At 43.9% G+C, this 13,356-nt stretch overlaps 1 protein-coding gene across 3 annotated transcripts; it reads right to left on the bottom strand.

The window, feature by feature from the left end:
* Nucleotides 1–4,371: 4,371 nt before the first annotated feature.
* c9 (complement component 9) lies at nucleotides 4,372–11,560 on the bottom strand. Of its 3 annotated transcripts, none has more exons than XM_054757891.1 (11): nucleotides 11,397–11,560; nucleotides 10,741–10,831; nucleotides 10,162–10,312; nucleotides 9,958–10,099; nucleotides 8,707–8,845; nucleotides 7,757–7,981; nucleotides 7,439–7,679; nucleotides 7,238–7,369; nucleotides 6,992–7,167; nucleotides 6,549–6,783; nucleotides 4,372–6,481 (listed from the first exon to the last, which is right to left on the bottom strand). In XM_054757891.1, exons 1-11 carry the CDS (start codon nucleotides 11,459–11,461, stop codon nucleotides 6,324–6,326), a joined length of 1,755 nt encoding a protein of 584 aa, XP_054613866.1. In that variant the 5' UTR covers nucleotides 11,462–11,560; the 3' UTR covers nucleotides 4,372–6,323. The 3 variants fall into 3 exon arrangements, with proteins under 3 accessions (XP_054613866.1, XP_054613868.1, XP_054613869.1); XM_054757893.1 differs by having other exon boundaries at nucleotides 8,707–8,782; XM_054757894.1 differs by lacking the exon at nucleotides 6,549–6,783.
* Between the last annotated feature and the right edge of the window lie 1,796 nt (nucleotides 11,561–13,356).

Below are 13,356 nucleotides of genomic sequence, written 5' to 3'. Positions count from 1 at the left end.
TTCACCCTCCTGTTAATTAAAATAGCTACCCCTCTCTGTTTGGAGTTGTAACTTGCTAAATATGTGTGTGGGAACTGTGGTGAGTGAAGTGTATGGACAGCTGACTTGGACATGTGAGTCTCTTGGAATAAGACAATGTCTGCTTGGGTGTTCTTCAAATGATTAAACATTTTTTGTCTTTTTTCTATCGACCCAACTCCCCTGACATTCCAAGTGACAAACTGTAGTGAGTTCATCCTACACTAGCTTTAGTGATGTGTGTGTGAACAAGATCAAATGTGAAGTATGTGTACCTGGAAGTAAAATTAATGGGAATATATACAGTACATTTAAATGTATGCTTAATTTGTACATAGGTAAAGTGTAATATAGTAATCCTGAATGAACTAAGCCAACTAAAGTGAGGACGTGATGTGGGTAAGTGGCATAAGTGAGATGAGCGTGCTTGTGAGTAGTTGTGATATCCATATCAATAGTAGAATATGATGTGTATGTGTAGGAGAATGCGTGCACGTGTGTTTATTTGTGTGAATAGCTTGAATTTGGTTGGGTTTGGACTTTGAGGGTGTGTGATGTCACTGTGAGGAGATGCTGATGAAGGAGACAGCTGGCAGACAAGAGGATATGTGACAATATGAGGAGGGGAGAAAGAGGGAAAGCATGACACAGAGAGAGGATGGGGAGAGGAAGAAAGAAAGACAAGAAAAAAAGAAAAAAAAGGAAAGAAAGGCTGTGCATACATACAGTGGGATAGGGGGAAAAAAAAGGGGGGGGGGGTAAAGTGGGAGCAGACAGTAACATTGTAAAGGCTACAAGTGTGCGCGCTGCGAGATAGAAAGAAAAGTTACCTGGTTGAAATAGTTGATTAGTTACCATATCAATACAGCCATGGTGTGACTTCCCGGTCGCGGTAAAGTTGTCCATTGACGAAGACTTTATCCACCGTGATGACAGCTCGGCATCCCTCGTCAAAGAACTTCCTCCGAACAGGGAATAGGCGTCGGCGCCTGTGAAGGATTTCTCTGGGAAATTGATCGTTGATGCTGAAGTCCGTCCCCATCAGCTCCCGGCCTCGGCCCTTCACCTGTTCCTTCTGCTTAAAATGTTTGAATTTTGCCACAATGGGTCTCGGCCTACGGTTCTCTGGCTTCTTGGCTCCCAGGCGATGGACGCGGTGAAAAGTGATGTTTTGGATGGTGTCCGCTGGGAGTTTGAGCTGTCGCGCCATGAAGGCCCTCACCGATTCTTCAGGGTCTTCCGCAGATTTTTCGGGAATTCCAGCGAAGACAAGATTGTCCCGCATGCTCCGGGCCTGGAGGTCTAGGATCGTCTCCTTCATGGTTTTGTTCTCTTGGGCAAGATGTGAAACTCCGTCGGTGAGGGACTTCACCGAGTCGCAGAGGGCTGCGTTCTCCATAACCAAGGAGACGATCTGATTTTGGCTGAAGTCCAGAGATCCACGGATGGCCTGGATTTCTTTGTGATGCACCTCGACAAGAGCGAGGCGGCCGTCCAAGCAAATCAGCCTCTTCTTGATGGGGTCGAGGATGTCTCTGATGTCACTGCCTGGTGGAGATATTTCTCCAGGTGAGTCCTCCGGGCGGCTCCGCTTGGGTTGTGGTGTCTTGGGTGACCTGTCCGATTTGCCCATAACTACGCGATCGAAGCACCCGTCGATGTACTCCTCCAGATCTTCCAGTTTTTGGCTTGGTTAGGCGTTTAGAGTGTTTAATATGCTGGTTTTGTGTCGAAATACTCTGCGGATGTTTTAGTAGTTGATTGTTTTTTTTCAGAGCGCTATGTTCCGCTTGTCTGTGTTCCGCGCGTCACGTACACTCTCGCCCTAATATTACTACTTTATTCTCATAATATGACTACTTAATGTTACTACTTCATTCTCCTAATATTACTACTTTATTCTCATAATTTGACTACTTAATGTTACTACTTTATTCTCCTAATATTACTACTTAATGTTACTACTTCATTCTCCTAGAGACTTTTGTGCTAACATTGGCCATTATTGTTGTTATGTTGGGTGCGGACAGGAAGCCAAGATAAAAGGCAGTGGTGTGTGCAGTAGAAAGTCCAACATAAAGTGTAGCACTGTGGATGGATGGATGGATGGATGGATGGATGGATACTTTATTCATCTGAAAGAGAAATTCACTAGGCTAGGAAAAAGTACAACAAAAATTAAGTCCAACACTTGCAAAGGAGAAAGGTTGAAAGCAAAAGCGTAGCACAACCCTAATAACAATCCATCCATCCGTTTTCTACGCCGCTTATCCTCACTAGGGACTTTGGGAGAGGCGGGGTACACCCTGGACTGGTGTCCAGCCAGTGGCAGGGCACATATAGACAAACACTCACATTCATACCTATGGACAATTTAGAGTCTCCAATGAAGCTAACATGCATGTTTTTGGAATGTGGGAGGAAACCGGAGTACCCAGAAAACCCACACACACACGGGGAGAACATGCAACCTCCACACAGAAATGCCCAACGGAGAATCCAACCCAGATCTTTCCAATCTCTGCGTGGCCAACATGCTAACCACTCGGCCACCGTGCGGCCACATGCTAGTAACAAGTTCACCAAAACTAGGGATGAAGCAAAAAGCAAAGCAGGATGCCAGCACAACAAAGAAGACAGCAGGCCAAAAGAGACACGGAGGCCACCAAAGCAAAAGAGAAACAAAGGTTACTTGCCAGAGAAGGTACAGGGACACAACGAGGGAGGAAGTGAGCAGCTCGTCCAACGAGCAGAGAAGCGGCGTGGAAGTGGAAGCACTAGCACGTGCTGAAAAACAACACTGCATCCTCCATCTAAACCAGCTGCATGATGTTGGCCTGATCTATTTAAACCTCATTAATCTGCCACCAGTGTGTCTCCTGGCCATGCCCCTACTCAGCACTGGAGGACTATGACTTTTTCTTGTAAAATTCTGAGTTTTTCTTGTAAGATTATGACTTTTTCTTGTAGGATTATAACATTTTCTTGTAAGATTATGACTTTTTCTTGTAGGATTATGACATTTTTTTGTAAGATTATGATTTTTTCTTGTAAAATTATGACATTTTCTTGTAGGATTATGACGTTTTTGGTAAGATTATGATTTTTTCTTGTAGGATTATGACCTTCAATTCTCACCGGATCAATTTGCAGCTGAGTGTGAAGTGGCTGGGATGAGAATCAGCACCTCCAAGTCCGAGTCCATCGTTCTCACTCGGAAAAGGGTGCAGTGTCATCTCTGGGTCGGGGATGAGATCCTCCACCAAGTGGAGGAGTTTAAGTACCTCGGGGTCTTGTTCACGAGTGAGGGAACGCGGTGGACAGGCGGATTGGTAACTCTGCATCGGTCCGTTGTGGTCAAGAGGGAGCTGAGCTGAAAGGCAACGCTCTCAATTGACCCCCTCCATCTACGTTCCTACCCTCACCTATGGTCATGAGCTTTGGGTAGTGACCGAAAGGACAAGGTGGCGGATAAAATGAGTTTTCTCCGTAGGGTGGCTGGGATCTCCCTTACAGATAAGGTGAGAAGTACTGTCATCCGGGAGAAGTTCATAGTAGAACTGCTACTCCTCCGCATTGAGAGGAGCCAGATGAGGTGGCTCAGGCATCTGGTCAGGAAGCCTCCCGGACGCCTCCCTGGGGAGGTGTTCAGGGCACGTTCAACCAAAAGAAGGCCTTGGGGAAGACCCAGGACACGTTGGAGAGACTATGTTTCCCAACTGGCCTGGGAACGCCTCGGGATCCGCCGGGAGGAGCTGGACGAAGTGGCCGGGGAGAGGAAAATCTGGGCCTCCCTGCTTAGGCTGTTGCCCCCGCGACCCGATCTCGGATAAGCGGTAGAAGATGGATGGATGGATGGACATAGCAACTATTACTCAGAATATTCCAAATGCGTTTTTGTTTATTACCATTATGATTATGAATGTAACATTTTCACCTTGTTTTCTTCCTACCTTGCTGTTTTTGAAGTGTAAAGATTAGGGGATTATTAGCTGCTAAAATTGTAAAATTGTAAAGGAATGAGATCATGGAAGGTGAGATAAAGGCGTGCTGTCTGTACTCAATGAAGTTCCTCACTGAAACTCCACACTCTCTCACCCCCCAGTTCTTACCTCTCAAGTATGCATTCATCACCACCCCCACAGGAGGCCATTTTCCTTGACAAGTGGAATTGTACAGAAGTGCAACACCACTACTACCCACCAGGGTGCGCTGTTGCCATTGAATAAATGACACTCATCACAAAACTGCAATTGTTTGGATTCTTTTTCTGAGTCATGCCTGATTTGTGACTTGTTGCCAGGCAGAATTCAAATGATGACTAAAAACTGGCATAGAAGAACATGAGAAGGATTGTTAAGAGTTGTTCCATCAAGTTTACTGTGCATTTCATCATCAAATACATCAAACAGTAAAGCTACATGTGACCCATTTACTCTTGTGCTTTCATCAAGATGCATTCTTAGTTTCCTGTCCCACTGTGACTTTTACTCACAAATCTTTCAATCATTCTAATGATCAAAGTTGATGTATTCACATTTATTGTGCAACAAAGTATACAGTTGCTGGAATAGTCTGGACACTGCCCCCTCTATCACTACTATTACCAATAACAGACCACTATTACCAATAATAGACCAGTATTACCAATAACAGACCACTATTACCAATAACAGACCACTATTACCAATAATAGACCACTATTACCAATAATAGACCAGTATTACCAATAACAGACCACTATTACCAATAACAGACCACTATTACCAATAATAGACCACTATTACCAATAATAGACCAGTATTACCAATAACAGACCACTATTACCAATAATAGACCAGTATTACCAATAACAGACCACTGTTACCAAAAACAGACCACTATTACCAATAATAGACCAACCAGTATTACCGATAATAGACCACTATTACCAATAATAGAGGAGTATTATTAGTAGTAATAGATGAGTATTATTAATAGTAATAGATTAGTATTATTAGTAGTAATAGATGAGTGGTAATAGATGAGTAGTATATGTAGTAATAGATGAGTATTATTGGTAGTAAAAGATGAGTACTATTAATAGTAATAGGCGAGTATTATTAGTAGTAATAGATGAGTATTATAGGTAGTAATAGATGAGTATTATTAGTCGCAATAAATGAGTATTATTGGCAGCAATAGATGTGTATTATTAATAGTAATAGATGAGTATTATTGGTAGTAGTAGATGAGTATTTTTACTGGTAGTAATAGATGAGTATTAATAGATGAGTATTATTGGTAGTAGTAGATGAGTATTATTAGTAGTAGTAATAGATGAGTATTAATAGAGGAGTATTATCAGTAGTAATAGAGGAGTATTATAGGTAGTAATAGAGGAGTAGTAATAGAGGAGTATTATTGGTAGTACAGTAGATGCCCCTACAACGTAAATAATCCATTCCAAGAACCTTTATGTTATAGGGATTTTATGTTATGTTATACAAAGCGTAAAATACATGTGAATAGCCTAATCCGTTTCAAGATCTTCCCAAACTCACACGTTTGGCACTTCAAAATATTCAAAGTCCACCACATATGGTGGGAAAATATAAGAAAACGTTAGCACAGTCTAGCAACATCACTTAATTTCATACCACCTTCATACTTCTGGATCATTTCCTGCTTTGTTTCGATCGACAACTTTTCCCTTTTTTTCTTCTCACTTCCACTTGGTTTAGGACCCATGATTACGGTAAATTTAACACAAGAAAGGTAAAAAAATGAAGAAGAGATTTCAATGCGTGCGAACTAGTTTAAGGGCGACTATGATGAGGACGAGAGAAGCTTGTCTCTCACACAAACTCACGTACGCGCTGTATAAGTCAGCCAATGAGATGAGAGCGTAGGCGGTGCCCCGATAATCAGCCAATGAGAGCGTGAAGCGTCAGAAGGCGTCACCAAGTGTACTCCGTTAGTCATGGAAAATGTTTCTCTCTCTCTGTTGCACGAGCTACAGTTTTCAAATCGAATTTCTGAACTTTCACCGACTTGACGATAACTTACGTTATATGGAATTTCTTCTGTAATAAGATGCAAAAACTTTACATCAATTCTTTATGTTCAGTGGAATTTACGTAAAAGGAGGTTTACGTTATGCGAGGTACTACTGTACTAGAGGAGTAGTATGATGAATAATGGAGGCATTAGAGGTGTGACAGCATGACTAACCAGCAGGTGTGAGTCTGAGTGAAGTGGGAGTAGTAGTCATAGTAGTGAGAGATAAAGCATACAGGTGGTACTTGATATACTTCATGTAAGGATCAGCAGTACTCTTCAGCGCTGGTGTCCCCCCTACAGACGGCCCCCAGGAGTCCGTCTGTATTGCATCCCCGTGTCCTGTTGCGCTTCCCACCCGTGCAGTCGGACCAGCTGGACCAACAAGACCAGTTGCCCTCTTGGTGGACTGTGGGTCTTGTACCTGGACAACAGAAGAAGCCATGATGATGATGCTATGTCATGGCGCTCGGCGATGACGGGGGTGTCACCTGTGTGCTCCGCTTTGTCGCCTTTAAAATTCTGGCAGGCCCGGCCGTCAAAGAGGTGAGGGCAGAGACACACACACCTTCCATCCAGCAGCGTGACGGTGGCGCCGTTCTGGCAAGGTTTACACTTACACACGCTGTACTCCGCCACATACTCTGCCGTGGCACGCCTCATGTTGGCCATCCTGGCGTTGGCGTCCGCCATGTCCAACGGAACCAGCGTGTAAATTGGATGTGCCTCACACACAAACACATGACTTAATTGTAATATGCTTGTCAGAGCCCTATGACTGGTAGTATTACACATGTACTATAGTAAAAGTACTAAACTACATTACTCTCATTTCTAAGTATTTCTGGTAACATTGCAAGTGTATTTTGTGTAGTTTTTTTGTGTTTGTGTTTTTTTGTGGGAGGTCATTGCCATGATGTAGCTGAGTTGGTACCTCGCTGTGGAGCAGCGCCGGGGCGTTGGCGATGGTGCGAGCCCACGCCTGGTAGGTATGGACGTCCATCACGCCGTCCTTGTTGAGCTTGGCCCTCATGGCGACGGCGCTCTCCAGGGTGCCCCCTTTGACGGAGGTCATCACCTTATCCACCAGCGCTTTACCAGCCGTCTCATCTGTGGGGAAAGACGGCAGGTGAGGTTGTAGGATGCCATGCATGTGAGGTGATGCTGGGTTGGTGCCAACCTTGGAGACTTGTGGCTACATCTTTACACTTGTCATCCTTCAAGTGAGCTTTCCCACCACTAGGAGCGCTGCCACCAAAATCTACTGAGATTCCCAATTTCACGCATTCTTGAATCTTCCGCTCTGTCAAATCTAGAAAAGATGAAAAAGCTCAGCACCTTCCTTCCAACATTTACTGCCCACTGCTCAGGATTCTCATACTTTTGGCCTTGATGGCGTCCTGGTTGAGCACGTAGACCAACTCGTATTCTCCACCGGCCTTCCCGTTTCGGGTGTAATGGGTTCCGTAGTCCTCCAGGAAGGCAAAGTAGACGGCCTTGTCGTACTGCACGGGCAAAGACCTCACGTGCTCCAGGAACTCATCGGCCACTTGGAGCTCACGGGAACGAAGCCTGTAGGTGTTCAACTGGATCCTGCCCTTCACCCTCATGAAGCTCTTGTTCTACGCCAGGACGAGAAGAACGCTTGGGCAAAATCCAGGCATACACGAGGGTTCTCCAGATACAGGTTCTCAATCACCTTGACGTTGGTGTACTCTGAGACCTCTCTGATCATGGCTTTCTTCTCGTACTGGTACTCCAACGCCACGCCGGGAGGTGCGTTTGACAACATGGACTCCTCGCTTGGGCTGAACTTGAAGGAAAGTCCCACGTCCACTTTGCCCGTCATCTCAGTCAGGATTTCTCTCAGCAGGCTGTGCGTGTCCTCGTAGATTTCCCTAGAGACTACTTCCTCCACAAGTGTCTGGAAAATCAAAGCCATCACTGTTTTTTTTGGAATTTTGTCCATCAGCCACAATCCTCATGTGAGACATGAACACACGTTTCTCTTTACTGTGCCTTCTAAAGATATAAAAACAGGTAAAAAGAGGCAGCTAATGAATGCACGTAACGGAACACACCTATGAAAACACCTCCAACAAGGTTTAGTGGTTTTCCATCCATGCTGTGAGCGTGTAGTAACAGCTACGTTCATGGTAACATGTCATACTTGGAGTATGTTGGCAACTTTGATTTCACATAGCAACATAGAAAGGAACGCTACACCTAGCATCAAAAACAACAACACAACTCCAATATGTAGCATTACCTTGATGAAGCTAGTGGCTAGCCGGCTAGTAGCTAGCCACCGTGGTGTGGTGAGGTGTCACTACGCCAGTAAGGTAGTTCTTGGGCGTAACAATGTTAACAACAATAATAAGAACAATGTGCTTCATATGCAGCTCACATGATGGACATTTTTGGAGGTTTTTTCAGAAGGTTTTATAAGTGCAATAGATGCGTCACATTACGTGCATTCTTAGCTGCCTCTTTTTACCTGTTTTTATATCTTTAGAAGGCACAGAAAAGAGAAAGATGTGTGTTCATGTCTCACATGAGGATTGTGGCTGATGGACAACATTCCAAACAAAAAGTACACTTTTCCTTTAAATGACAGTGTAATGCTAGCTAGCTAGCTAGCCAACTGACCTGGTAGTTGAGCACGCCAACGTTCCATGGAAGTCTGTCGTAGCGTCCAGTGTACGGGTTCTGTACTCGGTCACATCTGCCATTGAAGTAGTCGTTATTGAAGGGGTTCATTCGGGGGTCGGCACCCAAGATGTTGATTCTTGCGTAAAGACAGAGGGGACACGTCTGAAGTAAGCTAGCTGGCAAATAGCTACTGTGGTTTCTGCATGATTTTGGAAACCTTGCAGACGAGTTAGCCTCATTTTCTCTGAAGAATGCAATGACTAGAGTCCTTAAGATGGTGCAGCTACAGTAATCCCTCCTTTAGGACGGTTCTTGGTTCCACACCCGACGGCAATACGTGAATTTTGGTGAAGTAGGATCCAATATTAATAAATTGAATATTTTCACTCCCCCGTGTGTGTGTGGGTTTTCCGGGTACTCCGGTTTCCTCCCACATTCCAAAAACATGCATGTTAGCTTCATTGGAGACTCTAAATGGTCCATAGGTATGAATGTGAGTGTTTGTCTATATGTGCCCTGCCATTGGCTGGACACCAGTCCAGGGTGTACCCCGCCTGTCGCCCCAAGTCAGCTGGGATAGGCTCCAGCATGCCCACGACCCTAATGAGGAGAAGCAGTATAGAAGATGGATGGATGGATGGATGGATGGAATATTTTCATAGTTGTGGCATAAAAAACCTGTTTACAATCTTCTGAATACGCTTCTCAACATGATTAGAGCCCTCTAGACATGAAATAACACCCCTATAGTCACCTTTACACTCTTATTGCCCAATATAGTAGACATAATAAGAGAAAATAAGAGATATTAGGCATACATAAGACAACACAGACTGACACGCTAGCAGTTCCTTCTTGTTGTTTTCTGGACAGCGTACTTCCTTGCAAGTAAATAAGCCATGTAAGACTGCTGGAGCAGTGTCACAGTAAATGTGTTCCCTCGGGAACATTAGTGAGGCTGGACACCTAGTGGCCAATGTAGAATACTACATTCATAATTACGATGCTTCTTCTGCCTTGTATTTGTATTTGACTACATGGAGTTAGATCATTTAGACATTTGTATAGGCCAAGAATAAGTACAGTTGGCTTCAGTATGCATTTTTTGGTACTAATAATAGGTCCTATACAACCACGAAACAGTGATCTTTTATGAATTCATTTTGGAACACAGCGAGGGAGCGGTAATGGTTTGGCGTATCTTCCCATAGATTATAACTCACAACTCATCACTAATTCGGCTCTTACCCGTATCCTGCCGTCCTGCCTTGCTCGTTGTTCTCCAGGACGGTGGCGCCACACGGTGTCCGCACGGGATCGCAGTCCTCGTCGGATCCGTCTTCACAGTCGTAGTCGCTGTTGCACATCAGCCTCTTCATGATGCAAGAGCCTGCACGGACGCAGCAGATAGCTGATCACGCCCATCCAGCAGCTATGAAAGAAGGACCTTACCTGACTGGCACTGGAACTCTGTGTCTGAGCACACGGGACGTGGCGCTTCTTGGCATCCCGTGTCATTTACGCAAGCCTCTCGCTCGCCGATCGATCCCTGGCAGGACTCACCGCCAAACTGGCCGAAAACGACTGCGCTTCGAGAACGCCTCTGAGGAGCAAAACATTGATTCCATGCTAACATCTTCTGGCAAATAAAAGTACTTGATGACGTCGATGCTTCGATCATAAATGCTCACTCAGCTCACAATTCTTCATCGTGCTTTCAGTTCCACTCTTTCTTTTTTTTTCTACAAAATGTTGGCTTCAACTTCAAGTGGTACCTCCTTTACCACCTTTAGGTGATTGACTTTGGAGGCTCCAGTGTTTGCCCTCTAGTGGCTGGATGACCCCCAGCAAACCCATCAGACATTTAAGGCAAAGTCACTCAAAATATCTCTTTATTATATTAGTCGACTATGGACAAAAGCTAAGCAAAAATCCTTCGTCAAAGACAGCCCTAAACATAGAAAGATAAAAATATAGAATAGAAAATAGAATCAAAATACAAAGATAAGACTCAAGTAAACTTGGACTGACTCGTGTTGACGTGCAGGGATGGCAAACACTCCACGCAGACCAGCGACTCCACTCACAGTCCACGGCTGGCGGGTCAGGAAGTTCCACCCCCCTGGAACACAACAGTGTAGCCCAAGTAGGCCACACAGTTAGCCATGCAATTAGCCACAAGTTAGCTACACAGTTAGCCACTCTGTTAGCCACCAAGTTGGCCGCACAGTTATCTCGATCATGTATTCTCAGAGGAGGAAGTCAGCAATTTGGTTTGTGTTTTTTTAAGCTTTTTGAGTTGCTTGGCGGTGGAAAAGCGCTATATAAGTGAAAGACAATTTACCCTTTTATTTTTTACATGTTTTAAATGCAGTATGTTTACTATTAGTTGCTATACTTTAGCGAAGCTAGCTTCAGCTATGTTAGCATTAGCATGGTGGCTTGATGAGATTGATAGATGAGATTTGGCACAATTTAGCAACACTTGACTAATAACATTTGTAGTATTGAAGGTTGATAGAAAATGCCATTCAGGCATTGCAGACATCAAATACATATATATACATATCGCACATACTGTAATCATGAATTCTTTTGCTTTGTAATAGATGATCTACGCCATTGGCTTTGTATATATTACATAAAAAAGAATCATCGTAAATAAATGAAAGCTGAATGATACATACATTCCTTGTCCAAGGAACGCCATCGTGAGAAAAAGAAAAAGTGGGACAGCAAATACCGTCCTCATTTTCCACTGAAATCAAAGCAACAAGTCAGATTAAAAAGCGCTTAAATGGATGCTGAACTGGACCTTTAATGTGCCGCTCTGTCAATCATTATCAATCATTGTACCCGTGCAAAAGTACACCAATCAATGGGATTGTTTGGCTTCAGGGTTATTGATCGGCAGGCTGGGAAACTCCCCAAGCGTTGCCTCAAACTTTCTTTCACATCTTTGACTCATCCTGTGGGGATGTTTTGCAAACCGAAAACACAGCTACATGACAAGATAAAGATCATAAAGGTGTCTTACGAACAAGACTTTTCTAAAAATAATATCTAATATCATTAGAAATGCTTCAAGAAGAGCATCCAGTAGAAAAACTAAGGCATATTCATGGCTGACGAGGAGAGGGCTTTGTGAATTAAACCAGGGGTGTCCATTTATGTTTACTGGCCCTCGGCACATTCTAAAAATACAATTGTACAAGAAAACCAACAGCAAAAATGGAAAAGGAGCAGTCGTTTGCCAAGAATAAATTTGTCCCTCCAAATATCGCGGTTGGATTATGGCTCCCTCCTGGTTTGTCAACAATGAATGAATGAATAAAGGATAGTTGTTTGGTGGTTGCGTAACCATGTATTATTATTATTACCAGTCCAACATATATACACTCCTCATCCAAATACTAAGACCAGTTGAAAAATGGCTAGAATTAGCATTTTGCACATTTGGATCTTAATGAGGTTTTAAGTAGAGCTACAATAAGCAAAAACAAGAAGTGGGGGTGAGACAAAAAGTATTTTGAAAAAGTAATTTATTGAAAACAACAATTCAACTGAAATAGGCTGTTTTTTGTTCTCCCTGCCTGCCTTTAGTTATTATACTTTCCCCGTGGCTGTGCCCGGGTCGATGTTTTGGACTGTTATATCTAGTTTTGGAGTTTTTGTAAATAAACTTTGTAGTTTTTCTCCGGTGTCTCTCTGCATCTTGGAATCCAGTTCCCGGCCGTGTGCCTACCCGTGACAGTACAATTTGGCCAAAATGGATTCCGCAGAGTTAGACCATTTCTGGTCGGCACTGGCACACCAGGGACACTTGGTGGGGAGCCATGATAAAGCCCTTAAGGATGTCATGGAGGCACTGAATACACTATCAACCAGTGTTACGGCACTGGATCGGTGTCTAGAACACACCTTCGTCTCTTCACCTCAGAATGAAAACTCTGCTTCTCGCAGTTTAGCTCCCACCGGCACTCGTCCTCTCATGCCCCTTAGAGAACCAAGCATTCCTCACCCCCCATGCTTTTCGGGAGAGACTGGTTCATGTGAACAATTTTTGCACCAATGTTCATTAGTTTTTGATCAACAACCAGGCGCTTACACCTCCGATACAGCCAAGATTGTCATGAACGGCCAAGGCCGTGATAGAGGAATCCAAAATGCAGAGTCAAATACGTGAAACAGAAAAAGTCTTTAATACAAAAATGGATAACAAAAGGTACAAAAACAACACAAGAAACAAAGTACAACAAAAATACCTCCGGACCTAGTCACGGGAAATAGTAACAAAAAACACTGCTAGCACGGAGAGTTGAGCAGGGAAAAATACAGGCATGTAACAAAAAGAGCTGCTAACAAAAACTAGCAGAAGTACCGAAAATACAACTACTACTGAGAACGTCAAGCAGGCAGGTAGGTACTTACAGGTGAGATAAGCGTGGGTCAGAAAGCCAAAAGCACAATGCACAAGAACAAGCTGGAAGGAGCTTAACCGGGTGTAGCAAAGGGACAATCTGGCACTGGACATGAGTAAACACACAGCTTAAATAGATCAACTAATCAGTAGCAGGTGTAGACCATCAGCTCATCAAGGAGCTCAGGAGTGTGCTGCAACAGAGAAACAGTAGATGGCAGTACCGC

Source organism: Dunckerocampus dactyliophorus, chromosome 17 (assembly GCF_027744805.1).
Source record: "Dunckerocampus dactyliophorus isolate RoL2022-P2 chromosome 17, RoL_Ddac_1.1, whole genome shotgun sequence".
In the NCBI taxonomy this organism is placed as follows: domain Eukaryota; kingdom Metazoa; phylum Chordata; class Actinopteri; order Syngnathiformes; family Syngnathidae; genus Dunckerocampus; species Dunckerocampus dactyliophorus.
This window is presented reverse-complemented; position numbering and strand designations above follow the sequence as displayed.

Excerpts from the sequence above, each read along its gene's own strand:
- c9 (XM_054757891.1), bottom strand. The coding sequence starts at position 11,461 with ATGAGGACGGTATTTGCTGTCCCACTTTTTCTTTTTCTCACGATGGCG. Across the intron at positions 10,313-10,740 it reads ATCCCTGCACGTCAACACGA|AGGCGTTCTCGAAGCGCAGT; the intron begins GTCAGTCCAAGT and ends TTTGCTCCTCAG. Across the intron at positions 6,482-6,548 it reads CGACAAAGCGGAGCACACAG|GTACAAGACCCACAGTCCAC; the intron begins GTGACACCCCCG and ends TCTGTTGTCCAG.